Source organism: Mus caroli, unplaced genomic scaffold (assembly GCF_978045245.1).
Source record: "Mus caroli unplaced genomic scaffold, Mus_caroli_1 scaffold_18, whole genome shotgun sequence".
NCBI lineage: Eukaryota > Metazoa > Chordata > Mammalia > Rodentia > Muridae > Mus > Mus caroli.
The window spans coordinates 24,252,022-24,276,810 of NW_028227273.1; the positions used below are offsets into that span (position 1 = coordinate 24,252,022).

Here is a 24,789-nt window from a genome sequence, read left to right on the forward strand (position 1 = left end):
GGCTCACAGCAACTCTTATAAAGGAAAACATTTAATTGGGGCTGGCTTACAATTTCAGAGGCTTAATCTATTATTAGATGGAGCTATACAGGCAGATACAGTACTGGAGAAGCAGCTGAGAGTTCTACAACTTGATCTGCAGGCAGCACAAGTGACTCTGAGCCACACTGGGCATACTTTGAGCATATGAGACCTCAAAGCTGGCCCCCATAGTGATACTTCCCCCAACAAGGTCACACTTACTCCAATAAGGCCATACCTCCTAATAGTGCCACGCCTTATGGGCCAAGCATATAATGCATGAGTCTATGGGTCTGTCTTAATTAGGGTTTTACTGCTGTGACCAACAGACACCATGACCAAGGGAACTCTCATATGTTCAACATTTTATTGGTGTTTGCTTGCAGGTTCAGAGGTTCAGTCCATTATCACTAAGGTGGGAACATGACAGCATCCAGGCAGTCATGGTACAGGAGGAGCTGAGAGTTCTACATCTTCTTCTGAAGGCTGCTAACAGAATACTCACTTTCAAACAGCCAGGATGAGGGTCTTAAAATCCACACCCACAGTGATACACCTACTCCGAAAGGGCTACACCCTCTCATAGTGCCACTCCTAGGGGCCAAGCATATACAAACCATAACAGGGTTCATTCCTATTCATACTCTGTAATACTGAGGGACTGTGCCTATTTATGTATCTGTCTGTCTGTCTATCATATAACTATCCTCTCTCACCATTTATCTACTTACTATCTATCAACAGTCTATTTATTTTACTGTCTATTCAGTTCATCTCTTTAGCCACCAGGGACATATTTTTAGAACCTCAGTATGTGCTTGAAATCTCCATTTACATAGAGCCCTCTGGATGATGATGATGATGGTGGTGGTGGTGGTGGTGGTGGTGGTGATGAGGAGACTTGTAGCATCTTTACGCAGACCCAGGACTAACTTGTCCTTCCGTGTCTTAAGTCCCACTTCCTCCATTCCATTACTACTCTTGTGTTTTGGAACCATTACTGAGTAAAAGAAGAATTCCTTAAACAGCAGCACTGTGGTACCATAGCAGTCAATCTGACAACCAAGAGAGCTGCTAAGTGAGTAATTAAGGGGCTACCAAGTAGCTAATGACCCTACGAACTGGTGCGGGCATGCTGGGCACAGGATGACTCAGGCCCAGGTGGGGACAGGGGAAGATACTATGTTGCTCAGAGTAATGCTCACCCTACAGCTCATGACTTGTTTATTTCTGGAATTTTCCGGGCAGTCGTTGTACCCTGTGGTTGACTGGGTAAGTGAAAGTAAAGAGAATAAAACCCCACAGATAAATGGGGACTACTGGATTTCCTGCTTCCTAATCTGACATTTGCCGGTCTTTCTTCTTGCAGGTGTGTGTGTGTGTGTGTGTGTGTGTGTGTGTGTTGCATGAATCAAGCCCTAGGGCCTCACCCACGCTGGGCAACCACCCAACTGCTGAGTCACATCCCCTCTCTCTCTCTTTACTTTTTCTTTCCCCATTTATGAGACAGGGCTTTACTGTGAAGCCCTGACTGGCCTGCAGCTCACAGAAATCTGCCTGCTTTTGTCTTCTGAGCACTGGAGTTAAAGGCATGTGCCACCATGCCTGGCTACCATCCCTTTCTTTCCCATGTCTCTTGCCCCTCCTGGAAAGATTCTCTTCCTGGATTACCCACACGATCCCCGTCCTTTCTCAGTCCTTTGAAGCTGTCTTCTTAGGAGAACATACCGGAAACCGCATAATCTTTATTTCTGTTTACGTTCTTGAGACTAAGTTTGACCATTTAGTCCAGGCTGGCCTTGAACTCCATCCTCCTGCCTCAGATATCCTCCTGTCACAACTCATGGTAGAACCCACATCTTATTCGCCTTTGAATACCAACATTACAGAGCACTTGGCTCCGTGTGTCTTTTTTCAGCTATTCTTTGGTCTACTTTAAATGAGTTCATCTGTCTCACTAATGTTGCTGACATTTTCCCAAGAATAAAATGGACCCTGAGGTGTTCCTGATTATCTAATGCACAAGAGTGGGGAGGGGGGGAAACTCTACCCCTTACTGTTGTGTGTTTCAAATTCTGGATTTATGGATATTTTCAGGGCAGTTAATGAGGAAAGGCTAATCAAGGAGTTTCACTTCTTGATAATAAAAACACTATGTCTGTCTGTCTGTCTAGAGTATATGCACGTATGTGTGTGTCAAAGAACAATCTACACTTGACTCTCCTTCTACAGTGTAGATGTGGGGTATTGACCTCAGGTCAATAGGCTTTGGATCAAGTGCCTTTACAGAGCTGTCTCCCTTTACACGTCTTCCTAACTTTAAGCCCTATATTCTAGTAATATACAATGCAGAAGCTGGAGGCTAGAGATGTAGCTCAGTTGGTACAATGCTTGTCTGACATGTATGAAGCCCTGGGTCCAATCACTAGTACCCCCAAAACAAAGTATGGTGGTGCATATTTGTAACCACAGCACTGGAAGCAGAGGTAGGAGATGAAAGAGTTCAAGGTATCCTCAGCTACATGGCTAGTTCATGGCCAGCCTGGATAACATGAGACCCCTGACTCAAAAGAATATTTTTATTCTTTTGTTAGATATCCCTAGAAAAGTCTCCATCTTGCTTGTCCTTTAGAAGCAGGCTTAGTTTATTGACTAGGAGAGGCCATACTTTTCTTCTGGGACATTTTCTCATTTCTGTGATTTTATTTTTTTATGGTTTATCTATTTATATTTTATGTATATGAATGTTTTGTCTGTATGTCATATGCCATGTATGTACCTGATGTCCACAGTTGCCAGGAGAAAGTATTGGATCCCTAGAACTAGGGTTAGAGATAGTTAGGAGTCTGACATGTGGGTGCTGGGAACCAAACCCAGGTTCTTCGATAGAGCAGCCAGTGCTCTTCATTGCTCTATCTCTCCAGCCCCTATGATTTTATTCTTTCAAAAATTGTTTTTTTTTCTTTTTAAAAAAGAGGCCAGTCTTGAAAAACAAAACAAAACAAAAAACCAAAAAAAAAAAAAAAACAAAAACAAAAAAAACCAACCAAACAAAAAAAGGAACTAGAGAGATGTCTCAGTAGGTAAAGATGAAAGGAACCAATTTTATGCATACATGTGTACACACACACTACCCAAGTGTAGTTTTTTTTTTTTTTAAGGTTTTTCTATTGAGCTCGAGATGTGACTCAGTGGTAGAACATTTGTCTTGCATGTGCAACGTTGGATCTGATCTCCAGACATAGGTAGGTAGGTAGGTAGGTAGGTAGGTAGATAAGGTAGGTAGGGCAAGCACCTACATGTTAAACTAGTTACTCAACATTACATTAACTCTAAGCGTCTTAAACACCTGGGATAGTAACTAATTTTGATCCCATTTTACAGATGTGGAAGGTGTGGTTCAGAAAATATTACAGTTTGGACATGGAGTGTTCCCCTGAGGGGCTCATACGTTGAGCACCTGATCTGCAGAAGGTAGACTCAATCGCTTGGAGGCAAGTAGATTATGGAGATCGGATCTAATTAATGTACAAACCCATCATGGATTTAGGGTTACAATGGCACTGCTGGGAAGTGGTAGAAAGAGGTGGGGTGTGGTGGGAGGAAGTGAGTCACAGGATATAGCTGTAAGAGGTGTGTCTTACCCTGGTCCCTTCCTATTACACACTCTGCTTCCATGAAGTGGGTAGCTTTTTCTCCACTGTGCCCTCCACCATGATGTTCGGCCCTGCACCATGCCTAAAAGCAATGGAGCCAGCCAGCCCCTCTCCAACTGGGTTCTAAAACCAAACCTTTCTTTTCTTCACTTTGTTTCTTTTTAGGCATTTGTTACAGCGACAACCAAAACAAAACCCAGGAAAGGCCATGAACACAGAGTATCTCACTTTAGATGGCAACTCAGGTGTGCTTGCTTGCTTCTGCATTTTCTTCCATCACAGTGACTCTGAACCCAGCCTTCGCTTTATCTTTGAGGCCGGCTGTACAATCCACAGAAGCACATAGAAGGGGTCAGAGGAGGTGAAATTCGCTTCTGTATCTCTTAGAGTTTTTTAAAAAAATACTGTACTCTACAGAGATGAAGCCAGGTCCTTCCTGATTCAGCTCAGCGCAACAGTGCCAAAAGCTAGGGAACCCTTGCAAGTCTGACTCTCTAAAGATGTTCACCTCCTGTCAGGTAGCTGATTTTGCTCATCACCCACACATTACTGTGAAAGTGCTTTAACTCTTGACTCCGTGAAGCCAGATGAAATCTGAGCATGTGTCTCTCCACTGAAGGCAGCATGTATTCAACCAATCAGCTGTGTGTGTGGTGGTGGCAGCATTCAGATCTGTGGACATCTCAGTTAAGTGCACAGCGCATACAGGAGTCAACAGTAATGGCCTCTCCACTTAACCGGAATGGGTGCAATGGGTAGTAGTTTAAGATGTGACTTCTAGGGTCATACTCCAGGCCACAGCATTCAGTGACTTGAGCTAGTGTCTCAACTATGCCATATTCCAAAGCTAACAGGAAGGTTGCTTATGACTTTAGATTGAAAATGTGAAAGGTTTTCTAAGTTTGGGAATGAGATAGTAGGAGTGGCCTTGTTGTCACTGTGGACCTGATTGCAAAGAATGATAATGGGGCCATTGTCTTAAAAAACTGTCTTCCCAAGGAACAAATCAAAGCGGGTTGTTATGTTTTACTTATATAGGAGACTTCCAGCAGACCGCTAAATGAATGGAAACAGACACACAGAGTAAAACCTATGTTCTTAAGACACAGAAGGGACAGGAAGCAGGGAGCTGAAGTGCAACTGTCCTCCACAGCCTCTGTGACTTATGCCTCCTTCTCCTGCCCGGGGGAAGATGGAAAAGGCAGGCTATGGAGCAGGGGACATGTGGACTCTCTTCTGGGAGGTGCTCATGTGTTACCAGTGCTCAAGGCTGCAGATTCAGCACAGATGTCGTGCATGGGCTTGGAGTGATAAAACTCACAAATTTATGAAATGTCAGGATAACTTCAGCCACATTGGATTTAGCTTTTTTTTTTTTTTTTTTTGTAAAATTCTACACTTTCTGAGTTTGTCTTGTTTTTCAGTTTTAAAGTGTGTGTGTGTGTGTGTGTGTGTGTGTGTGTGTACATGTCATGGTGCACACATGGAGGTCAGAGGACAACTTGAAGAAGTCAGTTCTTTCCTTTGATCATGTGGGTCCTGGGGATTAGACTCGGTTCCTCAGGCTAGGAACAGGCTCCTTTATAAACCCTCTGAGCCAGCTCTATAGCCTCTGTTTTATTCACTGATTTTTTTTTTTTTTTGATTTTGAAATGTTCATCTGCTTTTTCACGACACTCCTGGGTTATGGCATAACTGTGAGTGGCTAAGCTCTATCTTTGCCCCAGGAAAGAGGCTCTGTTGAGCAATGGTTAATGCTGCTGGCCACTGATGGGATTTGGACTCACTGAAGAGACAGGCCTTTAGGAATGCTTGCGGGGTGATCTAGACTAGGTTAACCGGGATGGGAAGGCTCAGTAAATGTGGATAATACCAACCCATGGGCTGGGGTCCCAGACTGAACAAGACAGAGAAAGTGAGCTGGGCAGTCTTACCCACGTCTTCACTGCTGATGGAATGTAACTGGCTGCCTCAAACTCTGTCTGTCTGTCCTGATTTCTTTGCATGATGAACTGTACCCTTGATCTATCAGCTAAAAATAAATCCTTCTTTACGCTTTATCAGGCATCTTCCTTCCTTCCTTCCATCCTCTTTCCTCCTCCTCCTCTTACTCTTCTTCCTTCTTCCCCTCTTCTTCTAAACATGTTTTGTTTTCTAATGGAGTAGCCTTGAACTTTTAATAATCTTACCCCAGTCTCCCCAGTAGCTAAGATTAGTGTCCTATGTGACAGATTGAGGGCTTTTAAAATGTTAGCTTTGTTTGGGAAATTTCTGGATTCAATGCATATGATTGCATTGAAGACAAAGCAAATGAATATCTCAGTTATTGACAGGCACATGAATGCAGGGCATAGTTCCATAAAGGGGATGCAGCCCTTCTTTTTACCAGCTACAACACAGACAGGAAGCAGAGGTGCTGTTCGTTTGGAAAATGGAAGCGAGGGCTAGCCCAAGCTTTATGCCTTGTTTTGAGATAGGCTAGGCTGGCCTCAAATTCATTATGTAGCTGAGGCTGGTCCTCCTGCTTCCACCTGCTGAGTGCTGACAATTCCAGAATGTGCTGCCATACACAGTCCATTGTCGTTTGAGGGATGGAGCCAAGAACTTTGTGCCTACAAACTGAGTCACACACCCAGGCTTTCATTATCTTAACTTTTAAACTTTGCTTGTTTAATTTATTTGTTTTGTGGTGCTTGGACTCAAAGACAGGACTTTGCATATGCTGGCTCCACCTCCCCAAAACTATTTTCACTCTGTCTGTCTGTCTGTCTGTCTGTCTGTCTGTCTGTATGTATGTATGTATGTAAGACAGAGTCTGTGTAGCCTTGACTGTTCTGGAACTCACTCTGCAGACAAGGCAAGCCTCAGATTCAGACATTTTTTGCCTTTGCCTCCCAAGTAGAAGGATTGAAGGTGTGTACCAACAAGCTAGTCTCCTTTACTATTCTTTAAAAACAAAAAGCATCTATCTATCTATCTATCTATCTATCTATCTATCTATCTATCTATCAATCAATCATGTCTGTTTGTTAGTCTATCATCTTTCATCTATCTACCTATTATTCATCTATCTATCCATCTTTCTATCTATCCATCTATCTATCATCTATCTATCTATCATCTATTTATTTGTGTGTGTGTGTGCGCATGTACAACTGCATGGGTGTGGAAGTCAGAGGTAACTTTGGGAGGGTCAGTTCTCTCCTATCCTGTAGGACCTGGGGGTTGAAGTTAGGTTGTCAAGCTTGGAGTTGTTTAATTGACCTTGGTTTTACTGTTCCAGTTGGTGGTTCAGAGCTCACACACCTGCAGAAAGCATCACCTTGGATACGACAGTCCAAAGTCCACTGTTATGGCGGGGATTGGACTCATCAGCCATTGTTGGGATAAAAAAATATTTATTTAATTTTTAAAAAATTATTGTTATTATTAGTTGTTGTTGGTTGAGTAGGTTCCCACTGTGTAGACTAGGCTTGGCTTGAATTCGCAAAATTCTATCTCTGCCTTCTGAGTATTGGCATTACAAGTATGCATCACATGCCTAGGATGAAGGGAAAAGGGAAAACGAAAAGAGAATACTGAGAATATTCTTGTGCCCAGAGAGGTTCTGCTTACACAACCTCAGTCATGGATGGAGCACCTCACCACCTGGAGCACCCCTGTGGGAGTTACAATCAAGAGGAGAGAGAGCTTGAATCATCGTTCATAGCTTTAAAGTCATGGGACTTTTCCTAAGCAAACTTTTCTCAATCCTGGCTTTCCAAATAATTTTCTGTCGTTTGGTGTTAGGAATCCTTACCATAAAGGCATCCATCAACAAATCACCCTTGAGGGGATCTTACCACGCAACACACCTGGTTACCAGCAGTGGTACTCTGTACCACCCTGACAACATGGCTGTCTCATCTTGTCCAGCAGGCTGCCATTTCCCAGAATCCTCTAACACCATTCAAACCTAAGAACGTACCATCCCATCCCAGCACCACAGTGGCTGGGTTGGGGCTGAATTTCCTCTCTGGGAAGACAGAGCTGCCTATGGGCTCTCAGGGCAGTTCTGACTCAGGCTGCTTCAGCGCTGTCTTGTTGGCACTGCTTCTTGATAAGGCTCAACTTCTCTTTCCACGTGTAGAAGCGTACTGTCTGCTCAAATTCTGGGAGAGGGGAAAAAAAAAAGTCCCTTTCCAGAGTGAGATTTGGGAGATTCTAATTTGGGACACTTCATGGGAATTTTTTTTTCTTCCCATATCATTGCCCCAACTATAGGTGTTGATTCTGGGTTTTTCTCTTCTACCCCAATTTTCTTGAGCTTGAAACTAACCACTCCCTTTTCTTTTAATCTTAAAGAGAGATCACTCCACGTCCATGTGGGGTCAGAGGAGCTTGCTGGTGGCAATTTTCTCCATATACCAAGTAGGCCCCAGGGTCTGAGCTCAGCACCAGGCTTGGCAAGAAGTGCATCTATGTGCTAAGCTTCCCAGTGCCCTGGCTCTGCCTCCCTCTTCTCCCTGTGTTGAGATTGAACCCAGGGGTCTTGTATGTGGTAAGCAAGCGCTCCCCCATTCCAAACTCCCCAGACCTGAGTTTGGAACTATCGATCTAAAACTAAAGGCAAGAAATTAATCAGTGATAATGATAAAAATATTTCAGTTAAAGATTCTTTGTTTTTCTTTCTGTCCAAACGCCTTTCTTCATTGCAAAATAAAGCATCAGTGGGTGTTTCTGTATAGATATATATTTAAATATTCCCAAGAACATTTGACTTGTCCCCTTTGTGCTTACATGAAGCTACAAAATGCTGAAGGAGACAAAGCATTTTAGAAAATGGAAAGCGCTAAACTTATATGGCAAAATTCTTGGCAGGAAAAAGCAAGAGGGACCTCTGTAGATTTTTCTTTGATGACTTTCAAAGTCATGCGCCCTCCCCCCCACTTTTTTTTTTTTTGGTGATGAGAATTGAACCCGGGGACCCCATGCCCTCTAAGTAAGCCATCTACCAATCAGTGCCACACCCAGCTCCTCCCAAATGTTTTTCCTTAAAAAGCAAAGAAAATGATAACCTACCTAGAATTTAATGCTAGTCTCAGAGTTCTAGGACAAGTTGGACGACTCATTTTTAAAGAAAAGGAAAGACATTTCATTTTTGACAGCAGGGCTCTTCTGTCGGCATGCATATTCCCGGACACGACTTGGAGAAGCTCTAAGAAGCTGCCCCGATGCATTCCATAGACAGATTAATCAAGTTTGGTAATTAACTCAACAGTTGAACCTTCGATGTTTCATCGCCCAGCAAGAGATTATAATCTGACACACATTCCACTAAGCATGCTCATAAGAGCCTCACATTCTAGATGCACTGAGATGCATGCATTGAACACACACCCCCGCCCCAGACTGCCCCCTTCCCCCAACACAGCTACAACACAGCATGCTCTGAGCCTGCAAGCTTTTACAGCTCTCAGCCAATGAGACGCCCAAGCAGCAGTGGAAGTCTGACCCCTAGCGCCCACCCCAAGCCTCTATGAGAACTTCCTGTGACCCCAGGGGTTCTGGGAGGTAGGCAACAGCTGCCAGATGTGCTCTGGACATCCATTCTGCCTGCCCCCCACTTTCCTCCCATTTTCATCTCTCTCTGAATATAACTCTGTCGGAGGGGCTGAGAAAGGGCATGCTATCCACTCACAACCTCTAGTAGAATAGTGTTCTATCCTTTTGTTGTGAGTGGAATATTGTGCTTAAGTCACACGGATGATGTAAAGACCAAGTTTCCAGTTCTTTCGTAATGCTAAGATGGCTTAAAGGGACTAACTCTCAGCTGCTATTGGATATGGTTAACTGAAACTCCAAGCCCAAACTGCCATTTCTACTGTATAATAATTATTTTTTTAATGTGTCTCTCTGCATGTGGTACTTGTGTGTGATGAGTGTTCAGGTGTGCACACCTTGTGTGCGTGTGCGTGTGTGTGTGTGTGTAAGAGACCAGAACATGATGTTGGTGTCTTCCTCTATCATCTCTGCCTTACAGCTTTGAGTCAGGGTCTCTCACTGAAAGGGGAACCCCACAGTTCTGGCTAGGCCACTGGCATTCTGACCTGCTCCCCCACTCCTGAAACCCCAGTGCTGGGGCTACAGGCATGTGTAGCTGTGTCCAGACTGTTGTGTGAGTGCTGGGGTTCAGATTCAGGTCTTCGTGGTTACAGAGCAAGCATGCTTATCTCCTAAGTCACTGTCCAGCTCTGACTCCTGAGCTTCGATGAGTGTAAAACGGATGCAAGAGGCTTTCTGTAAACTTCTCCTCTGATGAGACTGTGCCGAGGCCTGAAACATGTGCTCTCCATTGGGCTTCGACTAATTTTGCTCACGTCTCTCTCTCTCTCTCTCCTTTGGAACACATTACCTGAACTCTTCCTGTTCATTTGTTTTGATGGTATAGTGCGTGTGTGGGTGTGAGTGAGTGTGTGTGCGTGTGCACATGCGTGAATGTGTCTGTGTGTGTGTGAGTGTGCCTGTGTGTAGGACCCTGCACACACCCTGCCACTGAGCTACATCCCAGTCCTCCATGTTTCCTTTCTTTAGTATATCAGCATTCTTTCTGCTGTCAGTGTCAGAACACTGCCTCACCAGCTTTGGGATTTGGTTTGGAGTCAGTGTGTGTGTGTGTGTGTGTGTGTGTGTGTGGCACTAAACCCAGGAGCCTTCCACCTGGATTTCTTGGTCTCATGAATGAGTTCCTAAGTTCCTTTTGAGTCTCCTAACTCTCAGACTCTGTCCCTCTGAATGCTTGGCTCCAGCCTGTCTCTTCCCTTCAAGCCTCTCCCCAGCTCCATGCTTCCCCTCCTTATCCCTGCAAGCTGTAAAACTCACCTGGAACCCACCACTCCCTCTAAACAGCCTCCCCTGAGAGGATGAAGGCAGCTTCTGGGCATGGCAGGCACACTCCCAACAAACAGGAAACATCCCCAAACAAACACGAGACCCACAAAGGAAGTGTCATAGACTGTATGTATGGACTAGAAAGACTCTAAGAGGGGAAGAGCATCATTTTTTAAAAAATACCAATTAATTACTATCACTTCAGATAATGAGGAATATTCTGTTATCGTTGGGTTTCAGGGTCTTATAGGCCTCGCTGTCATACTTGGGCTGACCAGGAACTTGCTATGTAGCCCAGGCTGGCCTCAACCTCATGATTCTCCCACCTCAGCCGTCTGAGTGCTGGGTTAAGGGGAAGTGATGAGCTATTTTGTAGAGTTCCAGGGCATTCCTCAGCAAAATGTGCTATGGGTCATTGATTTTGTATTTTCTTTGTTTTATCTATTAATTGTTTTGTCTTGGTGCCAGAGAAGGGGGCTCAGGGCCTTATTTAACAGAAGGAAATCATTACTCATTAACTAGACAACACAAGGTTGGCCTCCACAAAACCCTTTTCTTTCTTTCTTTCTTTCTTTCTTTCTTTCTTTCTTTCTTTCTTTCTTTCTTTCTTTCTTTCTCTTTCTTTCTTTCTTTCTTTCTTTCTTTCTTTCTTTCTTTCTTTCTTTCTTTCTTTCTTCTTTCTTTGATTCAAAGTCTCATGTAGACTAAACTGTTTTCCAATTTTTTATGATACAAAGTCTCATGTAGACCAAACTGTTTTCATATTTTCTATGGATCCTCTCTGTCTCCACTTCCCACACTAGGATTACAGGCATGACTGCCATGCTAGGCCTTCGCCATAGCATGTTGTGGTAGACAGAGGACCCAAGAACTTGCTGTTTGATGGACAAGTATTCTTGCTAGCCTAGGAGCCTAAAGAATTCTGCATGCCCACAAGCTTCTCAGGGAAACAGGCTCACTGTGTGGGCACAGAGGAGCAAGGCTCTACTGGAGCGGCCTTGCTCAGAGTTAGGGTCACAGCCTCCCCACAGGCCTTCACATCCACATAAGCTCCGGAGTCAGTGGCTTCTTGGGAGCTCGGGATCTGAGGCAGTCACACAAGGAAATACAGACAGACATGTGCGCCCCGTATCGCTGTCCTCATGGGACTGCTGGGGTCATGGTGGAGGCTTGGAGGTATAACATGACCAGAACGAGGAGAAACACAGACAAAATGGCGGCAGCTGGCAACCGGAACATGGCGTCAGACACCACGGCCACAGAAGCTTGCTAGCTATGGGCCACGCTGTGCGGCCTCGAAGCACAACAGTACTGATTTCGCGGTTTGTAAAAACAAAACGTACCTTCAACGGCAGAACTCAGTTTTATGACACCTTGAATAGAAACAGAAGATGGGAGTTATATAATGGACCCTGGTTACCTTTTTTTCTCCCCCAGTTTTCACACAACACACATTTCAGGTCTGGATAGTTTTGGTGTTGGCATTTTTGAGAAATTAAATAGATGATTTCAAAAATGAAAGACAGCAGCTATCAGCACCTTTTTTTTTTTTTTTTTTTTTTTAAACCAAACCAAACCAAACCAAACCCAACCCAACTGGTCCTGGGGATCATTTTACACAGTTTGGGACAGTGTTTGTGTTGAAATACATAATAGGTGGTTGAAAACCAAGGCATATTATCCCCCCTGCACCCTTCTCCGAGCTGGTTAAGAGGCTCTTTGCTCAGTCTTCAGGTTTAGCTTTTGTCTTTGCCGGTGGGCAATGCATAGGCGACCTGGGTATGTCAATACCCACGGAGAAAATAGAGAGTGCTCATGACTGGACCATTGTTTCTTTTCCCCAAATATAAAGACAGAAATGGTAAGATAAAGTAAATTAGCCCTGGTCCAGCAGTTGGATCTAAAAACCATTTTTTTTTTGTAAGCTATAGTTATAGACAGTTAACATGCTCTAATTTCTTTTTTTTTTTTAAGATTTATTTATTTATTATAAGTACACTGTAGCTGTCTTCAGACACTCCAGAAGAGGGCGCCAGATCTCGTTAGGGATGGTTGTGAGCCACCATGTGGTTGCTGGGATTTGAACTCTGGACCTTCGGAAGAGCAGTCGGGTGCTCTTACCCACTGAGCCATCTCACCAGCCCCATGCTCTAATTTCTAACACTCTGCATCTCTACCTGTGTGTGTGCTAGTTCATGTATGTGGATCCAGGTTTGCCCTTTTGGTCAGGAGAGAACTGTATGCATTGGTCTTCTTCTACCCAGGCTTTAGATGGCATCTTGTTTTGTGCTGTGTTTGCTGGGTCAGTTGGCACAAGCATTCTAGGATGTGTTTGTCTTGACTCTCTGCCTCTCTTCTTTCTTGGAGCGCCGGGATTACGATCCACGCGACAGGATAAGCTTTCTGTGGGTTCTAGGGATCTGAAGTTAGGTCCGCAGGAAGTGCCTCGGCTCACCAGTCCCAGGCTCTCTAATTTCTGTGCCGCAGCGGGGATCTGTTGTTCGGTGCCATAGTGTCCATAGCACTGTGTTTCAAGATGCACGTACTTCTCTTTTTTTTTTTTTTTTTAAAGATTTATTTATTTATTATATGTAAGTACACTGTAGCTGTCTTCAGACACACCAGAAGAGGGCATCAGATCTCATTACGGATGATTGTGAGCCACCATGTGGTTGCTGGGATTTGAACTTCGGACCTTTGGAAGAGCAGTCGGGTGCTCTTACCCACTGAGCCATCTCACCAGCCCGTACTTCTCTTTTAAACTGGGAATATTTCTAATTTAAAGGGAAGCAAAAGTCCTTTCAAGACCACCAAACCTCAGCTGGTATCAGCCAGCTCATAGGCTGCCTGTACATACACGTATGTTCATTGCTAAGGTCGCTGACATGAATAGTGTGTAGTGTATGATCTAAAAACGATGAGGAAGGCACATTGATCCTTAGACAGCTTCCCTATAGCAACCGGCCTTTGTAATGAAGGATGTCTTAGCATAGCAGCCAGCAATTCAAACCGTACTGCCTGCCCCCTTCCAAATCACACATTGATCTATACACCAACCTTTCTCCAACAAATCACTGCCATTACATCATTTATAATCTTAACCCATTTCTTATATATACATTGTTTTTATTGTAATAGTTTTAATAACTGTAAACACTTGAGTCATGAGGAGTCCCGCTGGATGAAGGGCTAGGCAGAAGCATGCCGTAGGCACAGAACACCTGTAAATAGCGCCAGGAATAGGTAACGGGCTGTGGTTAGGAACTTTAGGACTTCAGTCATCTGTGACCACTGTTCCAACAATGCTGGGCATTGAATAGAACACATTGTCAAGCTTCAAGGTGCAGGTAAGTCAAGGCTGGTGTGCTTTAATGAGACCCTAGGTCCAATCCTTGGTATCCCACAAACAGAGTGTACTGTCTGTCTCTGAACTATCGCACCAGCCCATTTTTCTTTCTTTCTTCCTTTCTCTCTTTCTCTCTTTCTTTCCTTTCTTCCTTCCTTCCTTTCTTTCTTTCTTTCTTTCTTTCTTTCTTTCGATTTATTTATTTTATGTATATGAGTGCTCTATTTGCATGCATGTCTGCATGACACAGGAGGCTATCACATCCCATTATAGATGGTTGTGAGCCATCATGTGGTTGCTGGGAATTGAGTTCAGGACCTCTGGGAGAGTAGTCAGTGCTCTTGACTGCCGAGCCATCTCTCCAGCTCTCCCCCCTTACATTTGTTTTTAATGTAACTTATTAAGTTGTGAATTTATGTAATTTAAATGGTAACAGTGGGCTCACAGCTTCCTGGAAAAGTAAGAACTGGAGAGCTGGTTCTGCAAACTGCGAGGAACCAGGCTTTGGGCATCACTGTCATCACTGACTGTCCTGACACTCAGGTTCAGAGAAGAAAGCTTGCTTATGCTCAGTGACGTAGCTTAAATGTAACTAAACAAACCAGATGTGAACAAGTGAGCACTCACAACAGTTTGTCAGCATCTCAAGGTCTCTCAAGACTATCAGATGCAGGAAATACCTTTACATCCATCACACGGAAGCAACATACATCGACATCCAGTAAGAGGGAAAACAGAGAGGATTTGCCCCTTTTGTGGTCAAATAATTAAACCCCCGAGGTGAGGTCGGGTCTGAGCCTTAAGCATTAATTAATGATCTGTAGTAGGAAGTTTACATAGGTTAAAAGTTAGCTCCCCCCACAAGTCATATCCATTACAGATTCTAACACTGTTATTCTTGTGTAGATACACGATGTCTGAGTGTGAGCATGTGTGTCAGAGTGTGTGCACAGGTCAGAAGACAACTTTGTGAATTCTGTTCTAGCCTCCCTTCAGGTGGGTTCCTAGAGTCAAACTCAGGACCAGGGCTGTACTGTAAGTTCCTCTACCCACTGAGGCATTTTGCTCACTCCTCAGCCACACTCCCTTCCGTATGTAACCGTGGTATCAGCAGATGCTGTTCATTAAAACAATGTATGTTAACTGTGTGCAGAGACAGTCTCTGGAAGGACACCTAGACAAATTCTAGTACTGGAGTGGCCTTGGAGGGGAGCCCAGTGATGTGTTTACTGAGTGAAAGAAAAAAACTTTAAAAGACAATTATCTGATTCTAGAACTTTCATTATAAACATTATTTTCATGGAAGCATTAATGAGCCATTAACTTCAGATGGGTGTTTCTCATTTTTAAACAAGAAATTAGATTTTTCTCTATGTTAATGTAGATCTTTATATTGTAAAGTAACTATGTTATATTTAAAAAATCTAAGCTTATATATATTAACATATATGTGTGTACTGACTGGTTTTATGTGTCAACTTGACACATGCTGGAGTTATCACAGAGAAAGGAGCCTCCCTTGAGAAAATGCCTCCATGAGATCCAGCTGCAAGGCATTTTCTCAATTAGTGATCAAGGTGGGAGGGCCCATTGTGGGTGATGCCATCCCTGGGCTGGTAGTCCCGAGTTCTATAAGAAAGCAAGCTGAGCAAGCCAGGGGAAGCAGGCCAGTAAGTAACATCCCTCCATGGCCTCTGCATCATCTCCTGCCTCCGGGTTCCTGCCCCGTGTTGAGTTCCAATCCTGACTTCCTTGGTGATGAACAGCAATGTGGAAGTGTAAGCTGAATAAACCCTTTCCTCTCCAACTTGCTTCTTGGTCATGATGTTTTGTGTAGGAACACAAAGCCTGACTAAGACAGTATGTTTATAGGATGACAGACAAGGTCTCTGTCATCTTACATATGCATATTTTAAAAATCTTGGAACATTTAAATGACTGGTGTTGATGTTTTAAAGCACACAGTATCCCTGACCTGCAAGATATACAAGCTCAACATGACTTTGTGAGCAGTCAACATTGACATTGCTTAGAATTCAGGTAAGCCACAGCACGGACATGCATGCAGATACACAGAATGGATCCCCCCCCCCCCACTGCCGCCCACTCCGAGTTCTTCACAGGTTGTGGGAGGTTTTGAGAACTAAAAACAAAAACAAAAAGATGGAAAGACGGGAATCCCTACTTCTTCCCTGAACTGGGTGTCTCAACAAGATAAGCTTCTAACCCGATGGTACAGCCCACCTCATCCTGGGGGGTTGGGGGGTGGGGGAGAGCCAGTGGCCAGCCAGCCATGCCTGCTTTCTTCTTCAATGACCAATTCCAAAAGCACCTGTTCTTCCTGCCTTTCCTTGGCTGTGTTTGCTCACATGCAGTACTAGCGGTTGAACTCTTTAGATGTCATTTGTGTGAGGCAACGTTTGCCCACAGTGCTAGGGCCTCAGTTCTCTTTCTACTTTGGTTGTTGAGACAGCTTTATAAGATGACGGGGTTGGCCTTGGAACCATTCTGTAGCTCATGCAAGTTTTGAACCTATAACTCTCCAGCCTCAGTCTCTAGGACAGTTAGATGATAGACCTATGCAGCCAGGCCCATCCTCCTTCACTGATTCACTGATTCATGGAATGATCCCATCCCTGTCCTCTCTGCCCACTTGTTGGTACAGACATACACATACAGTCCTGTCTCTGCTAGCCACTGCTTGCTCCTTTTTTTCCCGAGCCAGCCTAATTGCTGTTCCACCTGAGCTGTGGAATCCTCCTGCACCTCCTTCTCTTCATTCAGAACCTGCACCCAGGCTCCCTTCCTTGGAGGTGTCCAGATGACTGCATTCGGAGAACCCACAAACCACCCTCTGAGTAGAGTTCTCGGTCTGAAATGTTATCATGTGGTCCCTGGTTCACCTGTCTTCCTTAGCAGGGCCCAGTACAGTGAGACCTGTCTGTCTTGTTTGTTTCTGGAACCTCTTGTCCAGTAGAATCCCTCCCATAAAACAAGCACCCAGTAAATATCTTTAAAGCACTTTTGTTTTTTTTTTTGAGACAGAAACTCATGTAGCTCAGCCTAACCATGTACTCCACATGTAGCAGAGGATGCCCTCTTAACTTCTAATCCTCCTGCCTCTGTTTCATAAGAGCAGGGATTATAAGCATGTACCATTGTGCCCCGCCTAATAAATATTTATTGAATCAACTAACTGAATGATCTTTGCCAAGGTTATGAACTAAGGAGATTCTCAGTTCCAGAAAGTGTATTTCCGGTGTATTATTTAATTGTGAATAGTATTGAATTGCATTGATCACTGGCTGCCTATTTCTAGTTGAAGACTGGTCTTTGGGTGGGAAGAAAGTTGTTGGGAGACACCGAGGAATACACACACACACACACACACACACACACACACACACACACACATATGGTACTTCCTGCTGTAACAGTAACAAGATCTCAAAGAAATCCGATTGGCTGACTACTTATAGCAAAATTGTGCCCCAATTAGGCAAGAAATATTAGTGAATTAGTTTTACATCAAGTATCTCAAGAATCTGTAGTTCTTAGTGTTATCACCATGTTCCTAACTATAGCAGTGGTCATGTGATAAGGTATAGACAGAGAAAAGAAGGTCTCATAAAAAGTGGCTAGGGTCTCCTGAAGGCTGGGGTCACAGGTGTGTGTCACCATGCCTGGCTGAGGTTTTAATATATCCTGCTTCTCATTAACTGCTGGGCTGCAGTTGGCAGGGCCCCTCGGAAGGTTGTCACCTCTTCAGACTTCTTTAACAGTGTTTCATTATTTTCTTTTTAAAGATAAAGACAGAAAGTCTTAATGCAAGCTGCAGAGCCTTTTGGGATGTCACCTCTAGCAGAATAAAAGACTTAGCCATTCTTCCTCACTCATCCCATCCACAGAGGGGTGGAGATTCTCCTTGCTCCTGAAGATGCTCAAAGTTCTGACTCCTCTGAATATTGGGGGGTGGGGGGGGAGAGAGAGAGAGAGAGAGAGAGAGAGAGAGAGAGAGAGAGAGAGAGAGAGAGAGAGAGCAGGGACTCTCAGGGGTCAGGAGCCTAAGCATGAGACCTCCTGAACACTAATGAGTGAGAGTGGAGGCAAGTCTTCATGAGAGCCTGAGGGCAGAGGCTGTAAGACTCTGTTGATGAGGGTAGGAGAGTGGAGGAAGAAACCATCACTGGAGAGACGTTGATCCTTTTATGTGGTGGGAAGGATTACAACCACATATCCCTCTAGTAGAGGGGGAACTAGACCTAAGAAATGTATGCTTTTACTTGTATTATGGGAATCAAGCTCAGGCCTTCAGATGTGCCAGAGAAGGGCTCTCCCTTAGAGCTGCCCTCAGCCCACAAGATCTCCAACTTCAGTGTTTTAAATGCCTCCTGTATCCCCATTAGAGCTATGTATGGTGAGTTCCAGGCCAATAAAGAAGAGTTTAAACAAACAAACAAACCCAAACCTATTTTAAAAATCATTTAGAGGAAATACAAAGAGCCAGGACTTGCTAAGCCAAAATGCCAAAATAAAAATATAAAAAATTAACTATTACATTTTAAGAGATGGCTATTATGATCATTTAAAAAATTATTACTGTGCCAGCAAGATTTTGCTGAAAGGACCCTGATATAGCTGTCTCTTGTGAGGCTATGCCAGTGCCTGGCAAATAAAGAAGTGGATGCTCACAGTCATCTATTGGATGGAACACAGGGCCCCCAATAGAGGAGCTAGAGAAAGTACCCAAGGAGCTGAAAGGGTCTGTAACCCTATAGGTGGAACAACAATATGAGCTAACCAGTACCCCCAGAACTCGTGTCTCCAGCTGCATATGTAGCAGAAGATGGCCTAGTTGGCCATCATTGGAAAGAGAGGCCCCTTGATCTTGTAAACTTTATATGCCCCAGTACAGGGGAATGCCAGGGCCAAGAAATGGGAGTGGGTGGGAGGGGAGCAGGGTGGGAGGAGGATATAGGGAACTTTTGGGATAGCATTTGAAATGTAAATGAAGAAAATATCTAATAAAAAAAAAGGAAAAATTTATTACATCAGAAACATTTAACCATGTGTCCTCTGGTGTTCCTAAAATCGATAAAAAAAAAAAAAAAAAAGACTTTGAGGAATTCCAAAGGTTCTGATCCCCAGCTCCATTTTGAAGAGAACTGTAGACATATCTTGTTTAGCAGAGAGATGTCCAGTAAGACCCAGCGGTAGGCCACAAAGATGAACAGAACCAGGGGCCACACCATTGGATGGACAAGGTTCAGGGCAAGTTCAATGTACACAGTCATAAAATGGGCTGAGAAGTTGATGGAAAATGGACAACTCAGAACATGTGACAAAAGTCTGATGAGTAGACTCAAGAGTGGTGAAAAATTGTCCCTAAGGGACCAGGCCTGGGCTCCTCAGCTGAGGAATGGGAAGCCCACTGATTACTATGGTGCCTCCTGTTCAGTGGAAGTGTTTGTTCTGATATGGACAGGCATGGCCTCCAAAGGCACATGTGTGAAAAGCTTGGTCCTCAAGGCAATGCTTGGGGCTGGGATGTCAAGAGTGATTGGGTCAGAAGGACATTTGGCTAATCAATAAGTGTCTCGAGTCACTGATAGATTTGTAATTGAATAGATTGCGGGGAGATACTGGACGCTATGAAAGGAAAGGTGGGTCTGTGCTGGCGTGCTGTATCATGGTGGCGGGGTGGGGCAAATGGTTGAGGATTACTCACCTTAAAGCAGCTAAAAAGAAGGGGGGTGGTGGAAGGAGGGAAGGAGAGAGGAGGCAGAGAGACAGACAGAGAGAACAAAGAGTTCTGGGGATGGAGTCCCAGGATCTCCTTCAGGAACACGCCCCTACTAACTTTCCAGAGTTCCATTTTCTTCTAGTACAGCCACAGGCTGATGACGAAGCCCTCACGCATGAGATGCTGGGGACATTTCTGATCCAAATAGAAATGACTGTAATCATTTCTGATTATAATACAGAATTTGATTTTAAAAAAAGTCTACTTATGAGCCTCTATGCATTGCAGGGTGACACATTTCAAGGCAACAGCTAAGCAAGTTAGACCTGACTGGTCTCACCTCAGATTGTCCCCACAGCCTGGCCATGCCATTCTTTTGTGTCCCTGAAAGCTAGCTAGCTGGAGCTTCTGCTCCATTCATCCATCATTGCCTGCTCAGTGCATGAGGGCTTTCTCCAGAAGTTTCCCCGAGCCTCTCCCTTAGCTCCCTCCTTGCAGTGATTCTCCTATCGGTCCCAAGTTCTCTTCCGGGAGCACAGTCATCTCTGATGATTTGATCCATGCCACTACTCACCTCTAGAATGCAAACCCCAACCCCATGAGAACAGAGAGCGAGACTCTCTTTGATCACAGTGGAATTCCTGGCTTCAGCAAGTGCTGGATAAATATTTGTCAAGCAGATGAATTGATTGTCTGATGCTCCTGATAAGGACTCCCTCCTCACCACAGCCTTAATAACTCACCACTATTCTTTTTGCTCATGTGCTGTGCAAACCTGGATACCCAGCCACAGGAAGTGGGCAAGTATGTGTGACTTATTGATCGCTCAGCTATGGTCTGTGGGCGCAGCTGGTCACCCCCCAAAACTCAGGAAGCCCAGGAAAAGAGGCCATGAGAAGCCCCTGGGAATGTGTGGGTTCGGGGTTGCAAGGGTCAGGTGCAATTTGTGCTTTCTCATTTATGGTTTAAGGGGAAATAGGGACAGGGGGCTTTCTTGGGAATCCTGAGAAGTTAGTGGTGGTCAGACTGAAGCACTTCTAAGTTGAAGTTACAACCTGTTTTTTTGCTGGGTCAGGAGCTATTTTTCACCCCACATCTACAGCAGAAGGAAGCTGCTATCTCAGGGCTGGGCAAAGCTGCCACTTCCCACTGTAACTGTGCTCAGAGTTTTGTTCACCTCCTCTTGGGGATGTACCTCGACTTACTATTCCCATAGATACGGGAAATGTGGCTCCCTTGGAAAGTGGCTCTCTACAGTGTTCCTGCGTCACTTGTCACTGTTTCTATTAGTTACATAAGCAAACGTCTTCATCGATGTCTTTATAACTTCCATTCTATAATTTCAAAGTGTCTTCCTTTATACCTCACACTCCTCTATACCACACACACACACACAGACACACACACACAAAACCTGTACACACACACACATACACCTGCACACACATACATATACATACCTGTACACACACATCCATACACATATATGCATCCATACATACATATATACATTTGTACACACATGTATACACACATCCATACACATATACACACACATTCATATACTTATGTACATATACATCCATCCACACATGCAAATATACGCATCCATCCACACACACAAACACACACATGCATATACACACACAGGCACACACACACACCAGCACACACACACACACCAGCACACACACATCAGTACACATACACAAAAACACGTGCATACACACACACTTGTACAAATACATCTGTATACACACACACACACACACACACACAACTGTGTAGGGCGTGGAATCCAGAGCCTTGACACAAAAACACAGCTCTCACCTCAAAAGAAATGACAGTTTATTCTGGAGCCAGCTATGAATGACCATGGTAGATACCTCTCTCCAATGTGCTAACAGTTTGATGAAGGTCTTGTTTGTTTGTTTTTTGAGACAGGGTTTCTCTGTGTAGCCCTGGCTGTCCTGGAACTCACTCTGTAGACCAGGCTGGCCTCGAACTCAGAAATCCACCTGCCTCTGTCTCCCAAGTTCTGAGATTAAAGGCATGCGCCACCACTGCCCAGCTTGATGAAGTTTTTATAGTTACAGAACAAAGTCATAAATCAAGACATTTAAAAAATATATTGGTGAGACTATTAGGTATGACTGCTGAGGGGAATAACTTCTATCTTAGGTGCTATCTGATGGCATTCTTAGCCTCTGGGTTGGAGGAAGCGTGTAGCCTGTTAGAACATTCCAGAAGGATTTACCTGACTAGTCACAAGGGTGTTACAAGGTCAAACATGGGTGGACAATGAATGACTGTTAAGGGGCTAAAGATTGCCCAAGGGACTTGGCGTCCAGATTCATAGCATTCTGCTTTCCAATATTCCAAGCTTTAACCAAGCTTTGTGGGTTCTCCCTTCCTCCATCCCTCCTTCTTTCCCCTCCCCCTTTCTTTCTTTCTTTTTTTTTTTTTAAAGATTTATTTATTTATTTATTATATGTAAGTACACTGTAGCTGTCTTCAGATGCACCAGAAGAGGGCGTCAGATCTCAGTACGGATGGTTGTGAGCCACCATGTAGTTGCTGGGATTTGAACTCTGGACCTTCGGAAGAGCAGTCGGGTGCTCTTACCCACTGAGCCATCTCGCCAGCCCCCTTTCTTTCTTTTTTAAAGGCAAGGTTTCACTAAGTAGTCCTGACTGGCCAGGAACTCAGATCTGCTAGTGTCTGTCTCCCACAGGCACGGGCACACGGGGCTAGCCTTGTGGATGCTTTAACACCGTGAGATTCATTTATTTTTCCTGGGTGCTCAGTTCCCATAGGCAGGCTGTCTACCATTGAGTCACACTCGCCACCTGGTTCTGTGGACCCAATGTCTGTAGTTGGAGATAGGGAGAGCCCATCCACTGCGTAAGTCTTTGTCTTTTAAGTTGAACACGCTTCACCGGGTCAGAGCTTCAGAGCTGCAGACATTGCTCTCCTCATTTTCTAATAGCCACGTGTTCTGAACCGGTGCTCGGTGCCACCTCTGATCCTTGCCCCACCACTCCCTCCAGGGTGCACAATACCGCATTTATATCTTTTGAATGTGTACCATTTGAAAGCGCAGGGACAGGAGGCAGATGCAGGCACACCTTTGATCTTTCATCCTTGCCGGTTAAGTGAGGGCAGACACCTGGCAGCTGCGAACTGGAAACAAAATGATGCCTGGGACCGGAATGACCTGAAACGCTGCAGTGGCTGGGCCGCAGGGGCATGAGAGCTGACTCTGTATGCAGGCAGAGGACCTGATCTGGGGTAGCACCTTGAATGACCTGGCTGGGGCTGGCTGGGGCTGGCTGAGGCTCAAGGACTTACTAGGCAAGAGGTCAGAAAAGACCCGGCAGCTGCATTAAGCAAAGTCAACAAACTATGCAGAGATGGCAGCTATGCACCGGTGCCGAAAGTGCATTTAGAGTGCTCTCGCGTGGTACTCTATAAAGGATTCCTCTTAGGTGCGGAGATGTCACAAATGCTTCAGGTTCCCAAGTCCTCAGCGGGATCTCATTGCCACCTGGCGTCCATGTGCTGTTACTACGCCTTTGCCCAGGAAGCCAGAGCCGTCAATCACATCCATGAAAGGCGGAGCTTCCAGTTTTCCCCGCACTTGGAGAAGTCTGGCAGTACAGGAATGAAAGCCAGTTTTAAACCCCAAGCCAGACCTGGGAGGGAACTTCGGAATTAAAGTTCCTCCTTCCCCACTCTGAGCCTGGCCTTCTGAATGTTCCAGAAGCTTCGGAAAGAAATAAGTCAGATTTGAATCTGCTGGTTTTTAATATTGGTGGTCGTGTGGTTACTGCACCCCGCTTCTTCTCAGTCAACTCAAAAGTGGCCCGGGCTAGAAAACCTTTCCTGACTTCTCTTCAGCGATTGCTATGTGATAGGTGTTGGCTGCCTCTCTGCTGTCAAGCTTCTCCGACTGTATGGGAAGGCAAGGGCATGGAATATTCCTGAACTGCATCTGCAGCCGGTGTGATGAGGCTTCTGTTCAGTAAAAAAATGTCCAGTAATAAACGGTTGTGTACCGTCCACACCGGGCGAAAGCATCAGGGCTTGATCAACACAGCAACCCTACCCAAGGCAAGAAGTCAGCTTCTGGGTGGGACAGAGAAATGTGTTCATTCGTGCACGTGCGTGTGTGTGCGAGTATGTGTGTGTACACACAGGTGTGTGAATGCACGTTTGTGCGTGTGAGGGTGTTCTCCTGGCACCTTCCCTTGTAGCCTGATATTTACATGGGTTCTGGGAATTGAATTTGAGGTCAGCATCTTACTGACAGAACTGACTGGGAAGTCAGTATTTTGTTCTGAACACAGCTATGCTTGCTTTTAGTTTTTTTTTTTTTCTTTCTTTTTTAATAACAACAGGTTCTCAGGTAGCCTAGCCTGGCCTCCAGGTCTAACCAAGGCTGACCCTGAACTCCTGATCCTCTGCCTCTGCTGTTCATGTCCTGGGATCACAGACATCTGGTCACTGTGCCCTCCCTGCTCACGTTACACATTGATTTATTAAACAGCATCATGGCAGAAGGCACGACTCCTGACTGTCAAGGGCTTACATTTTAGAGTCATACTGAGCCAACAGGTACCAATATTGTCTGCTATCCATGTGACTTTGGGAAAAAAACACTTGATCTTTTTGTGTCTTTTTCCTCAGCTGTCAAAATGAGGTGGATGCTAGGGGTAGATGCATCCCGGGGCCTTGTAAAGGCTTCATGCTCCACAGGCATTGACTAGTGAAGAGAACCATATGGATTTTCTACCAGCAGAGGTTAAAGATATTCAGAATTGGGTTGGGGCTGTAGGTGAGTGCTAGAGTTCTTTCCTGCTATGTGCAAAGCCCTGGGTCCTGTCCTCAGCGTGGGAAAACAAAACAAACCCGAATTGTTGAAGGGCAAGGCTCAACCCATTTTATAAGGTATGGTTAAATCCTCAGATGGGGATGACCCGACAGGCAAAGTCGTGTGCTGCCGAACCCTGAGGGTTTTGAGTCCCAGGATCAACAGTGGAGAGAACTGTTGTCCTTTGACCTCCACATGCGTGCTGTGGTATAAGTGCTTGAGTGCACACACACACACACACACACACACGCACACACACGCACAGCAACAACAACAGCAA

The 24,789-nt window shown here is 44.8% G+C and overlaps 1 protein-coding gene across 23 annotated transcripts in view; it reads right to left on the reverse strand.

The window, feature by feature from the left end:
- The window catches only part of Dlgap1 (DLG associated protein 1), an 874,571-nt gene that overhangs the window by 92,652 nt on the left and 757,130 nt on the right, over window positions 1-24,789 (reverse strand). For 14 of the 23 annotated variants that reach the window (XM_021186024.2, XM_085833091.1, XM_021186021.3 and 11 more), the window contains one exon: window positions 11,891-11,920. The exons of the other annotated variants lie outside the window; for them this stretch is intronic. In XM_021186024.2, the coding sequence (XP_021041683.1) occupies window positions 11,891-11,920 (30 nt within the window). The remainder of the gene's footprint in view (window positions 1-11,890; window positions 11,921-24,789) is intronic. 23 annotated transcript variants of the gene reach the window in all.